Source organism: Archocentrus centrarchus, chromosome 23, assembly GCF_007364275.1.
Source record: "Archocentrus centrarchus isolate MPI-CPG fArcCen1 chromosome 23, fArcCen1, whole genome shotgun sequence".
In the NCBI taxonomy this organism is placed as follows: Eukaryota; Metazoa; Chordata; class Actinopteri; order Cichliformes; family Cichlidae; genus Archocentrus; species Archocentrus centrarchus.
Genome location: NC_044368.1, coordinates 16253387 through 16267167, shown reverse-complemented (window position 1 = coordinate 16267167; position 13781 = coordinate 16253387). Strand labels below are relative to the sequence as shown.

Below are 13781 nucleotides of genomic sequence, written 5' to 3'. Positions count from 1 at the left end.
ACTTTTATTCACATGTGAACAAATTATTATAGATGTCAGTATTAATGTGAGAATAGAATAAATAATCGACGATTATTATTATTATTATTATTAACATTTTTATTATGTAAGTGAAGCTTTGAGGTGTTATTTGTCCTTTAAGTTTTTTGTATTAAATCGGAGGATCTTCGCTGGCCGTGCGGGAGGTACAGGAAGTACACAATTTAACTTCCGGTGAAATACAAATTATGCAGCGCCGCGTTTGTCATTCACTTCGGCGTGGTATGAATTTTCTAAATTTCCTGTACTTTATATTTACGTTGAAGTTGCATTCGTGTTCGGATTAAATGTTGTTACTATTCCCACTGTAGAAGGACATATAAAGTGGGACAAAACCTCTCATTTAACACTGTTTTCTATGTGAGCTAGCTAACTTTAGCCAGTCCTTCCTGCTAGCATGCCGGCTAACTAAACTATGCTGCAGCACTGGCAGTCATGAGTCAAGTACAGCTGTTGATATCGTAACAGTGACTTCTTTGTGCTTCCTCTCAGCCTGATCAGTGTGATAAAAGCATGTTCACCCCGCCGAAGGAGGGGATGCCCAGCATGATCGACAGGGCGCTGAGGATGAGGAGGGAGGAGCAGGCTCGACAGGTGGTCCTCGCCTGGGCTGTTCTCAACGTGTCTCTTGCTGGCATGATTTACACTGAAATGTAAGTTATGGAAGTCTGTGTTAAATTAAGCTGTGTGCTTGGCAGTGTGGTTATACTGTAGTCTTACCCCATTCGGGTAAGTTTGTGTAAACTTTTGACTGCTGTATATTTGTGTCATTCTTAATTTTTTTTACTTTTCTGTCAGGTCAGGAAAATTGCTGAGCCGATACTACAACATTACCTACTGGCCTATCTGGTACATTGGTGAGGACCCACTACACTACTGTGCACGCAGCAACTAATATGTGGTATTAAGTTAGGTATCAGAGTTGTTTGTCAGTCAGTTCAGGATAAGTTTGTATACATTTGGGCTTGAAGTAATTTTTACAGTACTGGAAAGTCTTGAGCCACCCCTCATTTCTTTATATTTTGTTTCCAAGGACCCAGACTTAATTGTAATTGCTTAAAGTGGTCTTGAGCACTAGCTCTCCAGGCTTTCTGAAGGTCTCATTTTCATTCCAGTCCTTGTGTTTTTCTTTTGTTTAAGCTGCTTAACACTGACCTATGAATCATTCAAGCATCAAATGTTCCTAATTCAACCAGTCTTGTCTACACATAACAAAAAACTTAGCAAAGAGACAATTTTAAATTGCATCTTTAGGCACTTTGTTACTAGAAATGGGAACACATAATTTGTTCCCATTTCTTTAGATAAATCTACAAAAAATGCCAATGATAACAGTTTGACAGGAATAAAATGGCTTTTTTTTGCACCAACAAGGTAATTCCCAAAGAGTTTTTAGCTGAAAACTTGGCATATGTTGCCATGATATGCAGTGTTTCCTTAAAAAAATGTGGACAAGTGGAGGACAAAAACAGAAGTGGCAGGCCTAAAAAAACTATCCACAGCACGCAAAGAGTACCTGACAGTCATTTCTTTAAGTGATGGAGGGAAATCAGGACCTGAGAGATTTATGTGGCCCATCAGGTGATCTGCAGTGTCTTCAGAAATGGTCTCAGTGGCTGTCAAGAAACTATAACTGTCAGTGTCTAAAACTGTGTCACTGTCTGGTTTAGGGTTGTGTTTCATTAAGTGGAGTTTGTTATTTTGTCAAAATTGATGGAATGAAAGCAGAAAAGTACCATCAGAGTTTGATCCAACATGCAGTACCATCTGGAAAGAATGCGACTGCCAGCAGTTTCATTTTTTTTTAGCACAAAAATTATCCCAAACACACTGCCAATGTAGTAAACGCATACCTGGATATAAAAACAGTGGAGCACTATCAGTCATGGATTGGCCACCCTAGAGCCTGGGCCTGAACATTATTGTAGCAGTGTGGGATCATCTTGACAGAGAACGGGGGAGAAAAAGCCGACAACATCCAAAGGAGAGCTTTGAATGTTCTTCAAGAAGCCTGGAGAACTATTCCTGAAGACTACTTCATTTTTGGTACAACAGCCTTTTATTTTTCAGCACAGTCTGAACTCTTAGGTAAGGTTTCTTGTCATTTCTTTGACTTTCAAGCTTGTTAGAATTGTACAAACTCAGTTTTTAGCTTTATATACTGTATGTCCATGTGCGTTTACACATTACTTCAATAAATCACTGCATCTATTTTCCTTGCAAGATATAAAGAATTGAGGGGCGGTATCATGCCAGGAAAGCTGAAATGCCTTTTAATTTACAACCCAGGTGTTTATACTTTGCTGCCGTGTTTTCCTTTTTCTGTCTTCTTTTACAGAGCTGGTGCTTGCCTCTCTCTTTAGCCTCAATGCTCTTTTTGACTTCTGGAAGTATTTCAAATACACAATGGCTCCATCCACCATTGCAGTAACCCCTGAGCAGCATCACCTTCTGGGTCTGAGAAACACAAGTGAGGCTCTGGTTTATGGTGTATATTTATTCGCAGCTCGTGTCCAGTCTTTCTTATATCCAAAACACTTTGTTGCAAACAAAGTAGTAGAATCTAAACACCCCCCCCCCCCCTATCCTTAGATCAACCTGTGAGTCAGGGTTGGTTTGCTTTTTGCAGGTATTCAAGCATCTCCACCCCAAAAGCCAGAAAAGAAGGAAGCCCCGGCTCCTGCTCAGTCGTCTCCTCTGCAGGGCCAGAGTGTGCTCAGCTTTAGCCCCTCTCGTACAGCCTCCAGCAGCCCCAAGTTCTCCCCCAGCTGTGTGCCTGGATACAGCCCCCCTCTCAGCAACCCATCACCAACAAGCAGTGCGGGAGGCCCCTTCTCCCCCTCTGTGTCCTTTGGAAAGGTACTTTTTAACAGGAGTGACATAAGTACATAAGGGAAAAAAACAGAATGTACTCGATTATAACTCCATCTTCTGTCCGTTAATGATCCTCCTTGTTTCAGGTGTTGAATTACAGTCCATCCTCTGGCTCCTCTCCTTATCCCACCACTATTGGGTCAGCAGAAAGCTCCAGCTTGAGGGCTCGATATCGCACGCCTCCCTCGGTGTTTAACTCCCCTGGAAGCAAAGAGGACTACATGGAGGATCTGAAGAGTCTGGAGAGGTTTCTGCGCACCGAGGAGGAGAAGAGTCACCGCAGCCAGCTTGGTAGGTAGCTAATCTAAATTGGGCATTAAAGTAGAGTCTCTGGTGCATCACTGAGACAGGAAATTTTAGGTCTAATAGTTAAGTTTATTCTCACAAACATGTTTTGAACAACAGGTGGGTGCTCACGGCCTAGAAGGATATCCCTTCTCTCAGACATCATACAGATCCAAGAGTGGAAAAACCTCATTATTTGAAACTTTGGCCATGGTTATTATGAGCGTCCTCCATTCCGATGTTGTGATTGCTTGATTCCTTCTGTAGGAAGTCCAGAGTCTGTGTCTCCAAGCCATAGTCCAACATTTTGGAACTACAACCGTTCAGTAGGAGACTACGCTCAGAGCCTGAGGAAATTACTCTACCAGCCCGCATGCCGATCTCAGGCACCTTCTGCCCACAAGGACGAGACAGACCTGGGCTCCAAACAGGCTGCAGAGGAGGTCTGTGTTTTGTTTTTTAATTTTTTTCCCAAGTAACCACTCAATACTTGCTTTAATGAAATATTAACCATTAACCATTTTGTATTTCTTTTTATTAGAACTGTGTCTAGCTCATTATTTTTGCTTGTTTTGGTGTTTTTTCTCCTTTCTGATATGTAGGTGTGGGCGAGAATCACGACCAGCCGCCCAGTGCTGGATCGCATTGATAGCTGGACAGCCAAGCTTAGAAATGTGAGTGGTCATGCCATTCACTGTATTATGGAAATATTTATTTGATATGAATAGAAAATGACTTAATCTGTGTCTGCAGTGGATCAGTGACACTATCTTGGTCCCGCTGGTCAAAGAAATAGACTCAGTCAACAGTCTGCTGAGGAGGATGGGCTGCCCAGAGCTCCAGATAGGAGGTAGATTTGTAAAAACTTCCAACTACTGATTAATAAGCAATAAGAATTTTATTTTCAGCCAAGTGCATCAAGCCATTTCTAAATCAGTGGAAAGTCACATGCAGGCACTGCTATGCCAGCTAGTTTACTGCTTGTTTTTTTTTTTTTCCCTTTTCTCCACCAGAGGCCAGCATAAGCAGCCTGAAACAGGCAGCAGTGACCAAAGCTTCATCAATCCCCACTTTGAACTCTATTGTCCAATACTTGGATATCACGCCTAACCAGGAGTATCTAGTGGACCGGATAAAGGGTTTGTTCAACACTAGTGCTTTATATATGTACATGAGTTGCTTATATACATGAAAAATAAGTGGGACTATGATTGAAATTTCCTGCATATGTACTGTGGGTTTTTTTTTCTCTTCTCATCAGAGCTGGCTCACAGTGGCTGCATGAGCTCCTTTCGCTGGAACGGTGGTGGCGACCTGAAGAACAGGAAGTGGGATACAGACCTCCCTACTGACTGTGCTGTGAGTTTACACCAATATACAGTAGCCAAAGATGTACACACGGAGGCGTAATGAGCAGTAATTAGTCTTAAAATGCAATATATTGAACACCTAACAGCAACAACATGCAGTAACAAGTATGTTCAAATGTATTTAAATTTCCCCAGTGCTGAGGACTGGGTGTGAAACTGAAGGCTGGAATAACTCCCATAACAATTGTTCCACTCTTCAGATCAAACTGGCCTTTTACTGCACACCCTGTGGCTCAGTTGTGTCACAGTAACTTTCTGTCTTTGTCTTCTCAGATCCTCATGCATGTGTTTTGCACATACCTGGACTCCAGGCTGCCCCCACATCCAAAGTACCCAGATGGGAAGACTTTCACGTCTCAACATTTTAGCCACACCCCAGACAAACCTGGTAAGTGCACCATATTCACTCTCCCGCTGGACAAAATGTGAGGAATAATAATGCTAAAAAGTTTAAGATCACCACTGTAGCATCTTTGCTTTTTGTTAATGCTTTAGTGTGTTTTTCACCTTTTTGTATTAACTCGTAGATGTTACCAAGGAGAACCTCTTCTGCATTCACCAAAGCAGCACCACTCCTCCTCACTACCAGCTCATATACCAAGGACACGTCTACAGTCTTCCCAAGGTTCTCACTCTTTTTTTTTTCTTTTTTTTCCCCCAGAAATATATATTATACAGAATAGAACATAAAAAACACATCAAATCGTTAAACTGAGAGAATGGAACATTTTAAGAAAAATATTGACTCATTTTGAATTTGATGGCAGCAACATGTCTTTAAAAAAATTGGTGGGCTGAAATTTACTATTATGAACAGCTGGAGGAACATTTTGCAGTTAATTAGGTTAACCGGCAACAGGTCAGTAACATGACTGGGTTAAAAAAAAAAAAAAAGGCAGAGCTTCACAGAAGTAAAGACAGGCAGAGGTTCACCAATCTGCAAAAAACTACATCTACATAATAATGTTCAGAATAATGTTCCTCAATGTGAAATTGCAAAGACTTTGAATATCTCATCATCTGTAGTAAATAATAAGATTCAGAGAATTTGGAGAAATCCAAGTGCCAAAAATCAAAAATTTATGAGATTCGTACGTCAATGCATTTTGTTTTTATATTTTACAGTGTCTCAACTTGTTTAAATATTGTCCATTGACAGTGGTATATGTAACAGATATCAGTCTAGAAGACTAGTATTGATGCTCAGCTTGTATCTCAGTGCGTCCCCAGTTTCTTTCTGGATCTTAGAAAAAAGCTTGTGCTCTTATTGTACCTATTCTAGCTTAAAATCAAATGAAAATAGATGTCCATCTCACAGTTTTCTTATTATGTACCATTTACATTGTGCTATTTTTAAGTGGAACTAAATTAAAAATATGTCAGGGGTTTCACTTTATCTCAAACCCTTCTGATATCAGGTTACAGTAATGCTTCATTAACAGAAAAACAAACAAAACAAATCAGCACTTTTTGTTTTTCTCAGAAAATTAAAAAAAAAAAAATTTGTTACCAGTCTGGGCTAGTTAGATTAAATCTTACTACACATTGATAATATATAGAGGTTTGCAATTAGGGGCCTTCTTCATACCAGAATCCTCGTCGTGTAAAATAAGTTGCTTGTAACACTTTTATTGTGCTGATGTGAGCTCATGTTGATTTGTTACAGGGCAGGAACAACCTGTTCCATACAATCCTCATGTTCCTCTATGTTATTAAGACTAAGGAGTCGGGGATGCTGGGGTGAGTATTTCTGTGGCCATTAGAGAGTATCATGAAATATTGATTCATTTTCCTGATAAAGATGATGCACTGAAGTGCAGATTGTCTATTGATATTTTTTTTTTTTTTTTTTTTAAGTGACTACTTTGACCTTCTTTGTCTTGTGTAAAATGGTTAAATTGTTTTCATATTCTCTTCAGGAGAGTAAATCTGGGCCTCTCAGGTGTGAACATCCTGTGGATATTTGAGGACTGATGCATCATCCTCAAATACTGAACACCAAGCAGCTGCAATGGATTTTGAGGATACACGTATCACCTCGACTGAAAGAATCCTCTTTCTGGTGCACATGAGCAAAAAAAAGTAACAACTTTGCTTTAAAGTTAGAGTAGATGCATATATCTGAACATTTTCATGACTGGCAACCTGCTATGTTATTTTTTTGCATTTTAGGAACATGTTTCTTTTCCACCACAGAGTGCTTATGATACAACAAAGCTGTATTTTTAACAGTGTTTGGGGTTTCTGATTTTTGTACTTTGAGAATGTGCCTGCATGGCAGCCTTGTAAATAATATACCTCAGATGTAACTGGCGGATGGCAAAGGGCTCAGACCCATCAGCTTGAATGTAAATAGCAACCTTTTGTCAGTTTTTTTTTTCTCTTGTTCTGTTGTAGAGTAGAATGCAATAATAGGATTTCTCCTGGCATGTGCTTGAATTGTGAGACTTGTGCAGGTTGCAGCTATGCTGAAATGTTACACATAAATATGTACAACAGTAGAAATGAAATGAAATGAAATGAAAAAGCTTTTGAGTCACTGTTTTTGTGAATACATTTTTTACAAAAGCACACTGAATGCCATTTATCCCAGCATTTTGAATCACACTGTACATGTTTGCTTGCTTTCAATAATGCTGTTTTACAAGTGTCACATGAGACAGAAATTAAATTGAAATGTTAATAAGAAACCACTGGTCGTTTCTTTGTACTGTACTCAATGTGCTTGGTTTTTGTTATTTAATTATCTCAGGCAGTCACTTGGTGGCAGTGCAGGTCTTTATTTGTGATTTGACCTTCCTCTTGTACCCATTTTATGTACCACAGCACGATGTCATGCAGTATGTTGGCTGTCTTATGCAAACACTGTAATAAGGACAGAGTAGCCTGCTCTGCATAATGTGTGATATTACAACTGAGTCTGGTGCATTGCACATATTTGTGTGTGTGTGTGTGAGTGTGTGTGTGTGAGAGAGAGAGAGAGAGAAGGAAAATTTTGGATATCTCCAGAACAAAAGACAAAGTGTGTATTTCAAATGAGATTTCTCTTTGAACCGCATTATATGCCAAACATCACGTTTGTTATGTAGTTTACTGTCGTCCTCTTTTATTAAAAACTGCATTTCCCACAATGTATTGAGCAGCCCAGCTATCCCTGTTGGGAAATGTAGTCTAAATGTCTATTAGGACTTTTAAAAAAATAATTTAAAGGCATTATTATAATAATTATATTGTTTTTTCCCACTCACTTATTAACATCTTATAAAATTATACTCATGTACCAATCATTGGTGTGTGAGGTGTCCTGTAGGGGGGTGTTGAACTACTTAGTGGAACTACAAGAGCCACAATGCATTTGGCCGCCGTGGCTCCTCCGCTCACATCCGCTCGACTCGCTATCCGTGCTGGAAAAAGGACTTTGAGAAACTGCAGCGATGTCAGTCCAGGTTGTGGCAGCGAAAATGGCAGAGGTCGAACTCAAAGACGTCCCCGCCAGCAAAGACTTGCCGGCTGAATCCCCGGTGACACCCACGTCGGAGGGCAAGAACCTCATCAGAAGCGACCCGCACGAGGCCGGTTCCTCGGCTGCCGCGTCCCCTACCGCGGAGCCTTCCGCGAAAGCCGGGGAAGGAGGCACGGGCTTGCTCACCCCGAACCCGGTGAAGATGCCTCAAGCGTCGTCTATGAAGCGCTCGGACCCGCAGCACAACGGCGGCGAGGCTTTTGTCAACCGGGACGGAACCGTCGCCGAAGCTCCGCGCATGAAAAAGGTGAGCGAGACGGCATTTTCTTCCCACGTAAGTGCTTTTGTATCCCCTCGCTGTTGCTGGACCACCGCTGAGGACCTCGGCGCTGCAGCGAGAGCTCTCTGGGAAAGCTGGCATTGTGTGACGATGCTAACAAGCTAGCGGGCACAAGAGCTGATTGAGTCGTGCCCGTTACCGTTTTTAATTGTGGGTTTCAGTGCTAATAACACAGGGGAAGGTCTAATACTATAATACGTGCGCCCATTTTCATTCAAGCTGCCATTTAAATTAAATCGTTAGGACACCAGAGGTGGGTGAGAGGATCCAACTGTTCTCACAAGTTGTGCTGAAAGACTTTATCACATAAGGTCGCACTTGGTTTGTGTGTATCTGTGTCACTTAATCTTATCTCGATGCTGAAGATAAACTGCAGTTACTCACTTAAATGAAAGCTTTAGTTGCTGCTTTGCTCTCATAGATAACCTTTTGCTTGGTTAACATCTATTATTTACTTCCAGTTTTAGGATATGTTGTTTTCACTGTGGCACGCACAGCTGTATTATTATTATTATTATTATTATTATTATTATTATTATTGTGATTATTTTGGACACGCTACAGTTACTTGTTGGAGCTGCTGGGTGTCCCCCTGTGACACCTAAAGACCCTTGCTTGACCTTAGGTTAGTATACATATCTTTTCCTAACATTTCAGTTTAGTCAGATTTCTGCAGTGCCAACCAAGGTGTGTGGTCTAACTTGGCCATAACAGTAGCCAGCAATCTGTGACCTAGTTTTAAAAAGCCTCCTTGAGCCTGTAACACCTAGAATTGATAGTTCAGTGGGATTGAAACACTTCTTGGCTCTGGAGCAAATCTCCCAAATGCATCTTATCTTTCTGCTCCTTACAAGGTCTTTAATAAGAAAGAAGGAGGGCACCGTTCAAGGAAAGGACTTTTTTTTTTTTTTTTTTTTTTTTTTTTTTTTTTTGGGATAAGAAAACGATTGCAGGAACTGCAAGCTTTATTCTTCAGGTCACTTTAGTTATAATTAAAAGTTGTATATCCAGCCCCCCTGCAACCCTGAAAAGGATAAGTGGGAAAAACTGGATGGATATCCTGTGATCTCTGCAGTGCAGTTTATCAGTAGTGGTCAGCTGTTACACTAATGCAAATGCCACTTTAGTGTATTTTAGCTCTAGAAAGCCTCGGAATAGGGTGAAACCCGGTGGAAGGACAGGTCGGGTGGGATGCACTCCCCACCCACACCCTCTGCTTCGTCAGTGATCCCATCCAGTTAGACAAACTCTGAAGGAAACCCAGCTTAAAGCCCCTTTAGTCAAATGTTTGGTCGTACAGCGAGAGAATGGACTGCACACCAACAGCAGCACAGAGCAGATGGCTTCAAGTGCCTCAGACTGTCAGAATGAACCGGCATGTAGAAGTGAACGAACAGTCGGAAACACCGGACTCACAGGATGAACCGCAGCGGGACAGCAGCAGCCACATCTGTGCTCCTGAGGAGACCAAGTTTGAATGCAGGTCCAAGGTACACATTGGTAATTAAGGGAAAAAGTAGTTCTGAAATATTCCCCAAAAACAGTGCTTAGTTTTTTTGAGTGTTTTACTTTCAGAGTAAAAGTTTTGGTCATAGCTGTTAGGAGATGTAAATCTCAGTGCAGTCACGCTATTAAATACGTGGCCATTATGTTGATCATTATATCCTGCTTTAATCCCTCTGTTTGTGCAGTTAAAACGTTTGCATTTGTTAGCTTGTCTTTTGAATTTTTATTGCCAGTGCGTTGTCTTTTTTTCTTTTTCTTTTTTTTATATGTTCATGTAATGCAGAGAGTCCAGGAAGCTTGAGCTAAGAATAAAAGCCAAGCTGAACACTTTTAGGGCAGAAGTCTACCTGTTATGTAAATTTAAATGCTGTGTTGTAACTGCTTTGTCTGATCATCTGCTTTTAGTATTTGTGTATATTCACAGGGCAGAAGGTGGCCTGCAGCCTATTTATAGATGAGGAAATGTAGTGGGAGTTATGATACTGCATCATAGATTTATACGACCACAGCCTGGCCTAGAGCATCTGCTGAATTGTGCTTCCCCGGGTGCAGTAAGGGCTAAGTGAAGCACTGGGGGCGATGATGCAAGTACGCAGCCAGGCAGGGCAGCAGTGTTGACCAACTGAGTGACTGACTGACTGGCTGGCTGACTGGCTGGCTTTTAATCCCTGCTTCTATCATGTCACCACATGAGGGGATTAAAAGGCCAGCTCGCTGTTGTAGGTGAGCCCAGATGTAAGCTTTCTGAGTCAGTGGCAAGTGTGATTGTAACCTGTCCAGCTTGGCTCAAATATCTCCATCCTTTGGGAAGTTCTGGGTGAAGGCTCTGGCTGCAGAGCTCTTCAGGGAGTGGGCCTACATGCAATCGTGTTTGCCGTGTGTGGCTCATGTGTCAGGCAGGAATTTTTCTAGTTGCAGTAGTGTCACCTGCCTGATTTGGCAGGGATTGCACTTCCTAACAGGTTTATGGACCGCATGCATAGTGGTGATATTAAGTGACTTCACAGAACAGCAGGATCATCCCTGTCTGTTTGTAATGTTATGTCACCTACTAAGCTGATGTTCCTGGTAGTGCTCAGTGGTTAACGGGCTTTGTGACCTGTGGCTGCTCTGCTCAGGACAATAACCGTTTGGAAGTCGTGGTTTGAAAAAGATAAAATCGGCCTAAGGTGTCTGCACTAATTTTGCTGCCAGGTGTAGATGTTTCCAGTCTAATACTACATTATCATTAACCGGAACTTTTTTATGGCAGCTTTCTTAGGAAAAGGCACTATTGTTGTGATCAGTTTCATAGTGGTGTTAATATGATGAGATGAAGCAGTGGGTTAGTACTACTTGCTGCAGCCAGTGGAGCTAAAGATTGTGCAGCCTGTTTGCTCATTAGTTCCTTCCACACTCTCGTGACTGTTCAGAGTCATCTCGTGAAGGATACAAAGTCACTGCTCTGTGGTTTGTCAGCTCGGCCTTCTCCACGCAAGCACATTGATCATCTTCATCTCCCCGTGACTGTTCTCAGCTACAAAGGAGAATGTGTCACTGTCCTTCCCCTGCGTCCTCTCATTGATGAGTCGCCTCGGCAACTGAGCTGGTCTCTGTGCGAGTGTGCCTGTATTGTGTTAATCACATGCACTTCCCAAGGTATTGAAGCCAAATTATGTCCTAACTCTACTTTTGTATTCATCAAATAGGATGTAGGAATAAATATTTTTAGTTAAGTCCCCTCTTGTCCTCCAAATAAACTGTTAGAGCCTGGCCTTATTTATCTTATAGTGGACCTTGGTCTGAAATAATTAGTTGGAGTTCTTCTCCCTGCTTTTTATACCAACTTTCTTCTGATTGGCTGTCCCTCGCAAACAGAAGGTTTGGAACAGCAAGTGGGTCGGGCTGCTGTGTCTCACAGCTATCTCTGATTTCATACAGAGACGAGGGTTGAAAACACTGTCTGAACCTGAGTGTTTAGAGCAGTCTGAAGCCTGTGATTACTTGAACACACACTGGCCTTATTTTTTGAATCTTTGACCATGTTTAATATGTGCACCCACCACTGTAACACCACATATATGACAGAAAATCAGTGGGCTAAAAATATTGTTGCCGTTTTTTTGGCATTTTGTTGCGAAGCACTTTGTGATATTAATCTTGAAAGGTGCTATATAAATAAAGTTTTTATTTATTTATTTTTTTCTGGAGACTCCAGCAAAGAAAAAAGTTGAAGATCCACTTTGACCTGAACTGCTTTAATGCCTCTCCCTATAATATATAACTGTCACAAATTTAATACCAATGAATTGCTGTATTTAACGTTTTGTAGATTAGTGCCTCTCTCTACTACAGACACAGCCCAGAGAGCAATATTTCTGCTGTCATTTTATATGTCTAACAGTGTGACAGCTTCACAAGTCCCCTTAAATGCTGATTTGGAAACCGTATGACAGGACTAAAAAGCTCACAGGAACCTTCAGGTCCCTGCTAGCTTTAATGCATTGTCAGAGGTCACTGGGGAAGCATTAAGAGTGATGGACAGCCCATGGCCGAGCCTTCAAGGGAGAGTTTGAAGGCTTGCCTTAGTGGGAAAGTTCCTGACCCTGAGCAGAGAGGCCTGTCTAAAAAAGAACAAACCCAGCTGTGAGGAGTGGAGGAAAGGCCCATGCAGGCCTGCAGGGGATCCACTTGCTAATGATATTGCAGGCTTTGATAGAGCTTTGATGGCTGTACTAAGTGGTTGGAGGCTTTGAGTGCATAGCTGGAATGTAAATGATTATTCAATCAGTTAATCACTGGTAAGCCTGACTGTTTTAAAATATTCTAATAAGTTAAAGGATCACAGAGCTGTGTGTGTGGATTACTGTGAAACTCTACCAGGCAGCAGAGCAAGTAATATATCTCAAAATAAATGCTTATAGGAACTGAGTGGTGCTGTATAATTTGGCAAGTCTGAACTGCCTCTGCCACTCATGGTAGAGGGTGTATATTTGGCCAGCTTTGCCCTTGGTGCACTTAGCTGAGGTTTATCGCTCATTTTTAATGGCGTATGAGAGAAACCCTGGTTTATCTGATCTTTCTCTGGTGCTCTCACTCTCCTCATCCTCAATTACCATGTCACCACCACTTTTTATTTTTGCTCCATCTCCCCTCTGGATCTGCTCACCCCATGTGCCTCATGTCAGGCTACTCAACAATACTTTCCAAACAGTGAATCAGCAGACTTCTTAAAATAACCCCCATAACAGTCTGAGTTACAAACTACGCATGCCACAGTAGACCACTTCCTGTTGTTTTTTTTTTTATTTTCCTGTTTTCAAGTCGTGTCTAGCTTTCTCACAGTCTTTGTGTTCCTGCACAGTGCAAGACCTTTTCACAGCATGAATCTCTGCTACTGCTACGTGTGAAATCAGGCCCGCTTAACCATCTTTATCCATGCCACTCAGGCCAAGTCAGGAAATGGACTGTTAGTACTTGACACCAGTTACAGTTTCTCTCACTCCAAGTTGCCAAATAGTTAGCTCTTCATCACTATCCAGATGGGTTGTTTTAGCAGCTGCTCTGCTGGAAGGCTGCATGCTTGGATGGATAAAATAAGAATCTGAATTTTCACACTGAAAACTAGATAACATTTTGTATTTGTGAATTACAGTTAAAACATGCCGTTTTAAAAACATATTTATTGCAGTATTCCTGAAATTAAATAAAGCTAACCCAGTTGTGCAGTTATTAAATAATGTCTACTTTCATTATGTAATGCATTAAAGGAAGATAGCACAACCAATTTATTTATACAGCGCTTTTATTCATGCATGAACACGCACTCAAATGTTGCTACACTGCGAGGTGAAGTCAAGTAAATATCAGGCAAAACTATTAGCTGTAAGTTTAATAGAATTGGGCATAATGTAAAACAATTCTA

The 13781-nt window shown here is 41.4% G+C and overlaps 2 protein-coding genes across 3 annotated transcripts in view; both read left to right on the top strand.

The window, feature by feature from the left end:
• Positions 1-207: 207 nt before the first annotated feature.
• On the top strand, positions 208-7209 carry tmem209 (transmembrane protein 209). Its single transcript, XM_030720219.1, has 15 exons — positions 208-261; positions 532-692; positions 838-896; positions 2378-2509; positions 2669-2898; positions 3000-3204; positions 3466-3641; positions 3801-3872; positions 3952-4048; positions 4212-4337; positions 4460-4557; positions 4842-4956; positions 5096-5193; positions 6235-6308; positions 6488-7209. The coding sequence occupies exons 2-15, from the start codon at positions 553-555 to the stop codon at positions 6540-6542; spliced, it is 1677 nt and encodes a 558-aa protein (XP_030576079.1). The 5' UTR covers positions 208-261; positions 532-552; the 3' UTR covers positions 6543-7209.
• A 723-nt stretch (positions 7210-7932) lies between these two features.
• ahcyl2b (adenosylhomocysteinase like 2b) overlaps positions 7933-13781 on the top strand; it is a 51111-nt gene continuing 45262 nt past the window's right edge. For both annotated transcript variants that reach the window (XM_030719942.1, XM_030719943.1), the window contains exon 1: positions 7933-8338. In XM_030719942.1, coding sequence (XP_030575802.1) covers positions 8003-8338 — 336 coding nt within the window. In that variant the 5' untranslated portion in view covers positions 7933-8002. The remainder of the gene's footprint in view (positions 8339-13781) is intronic.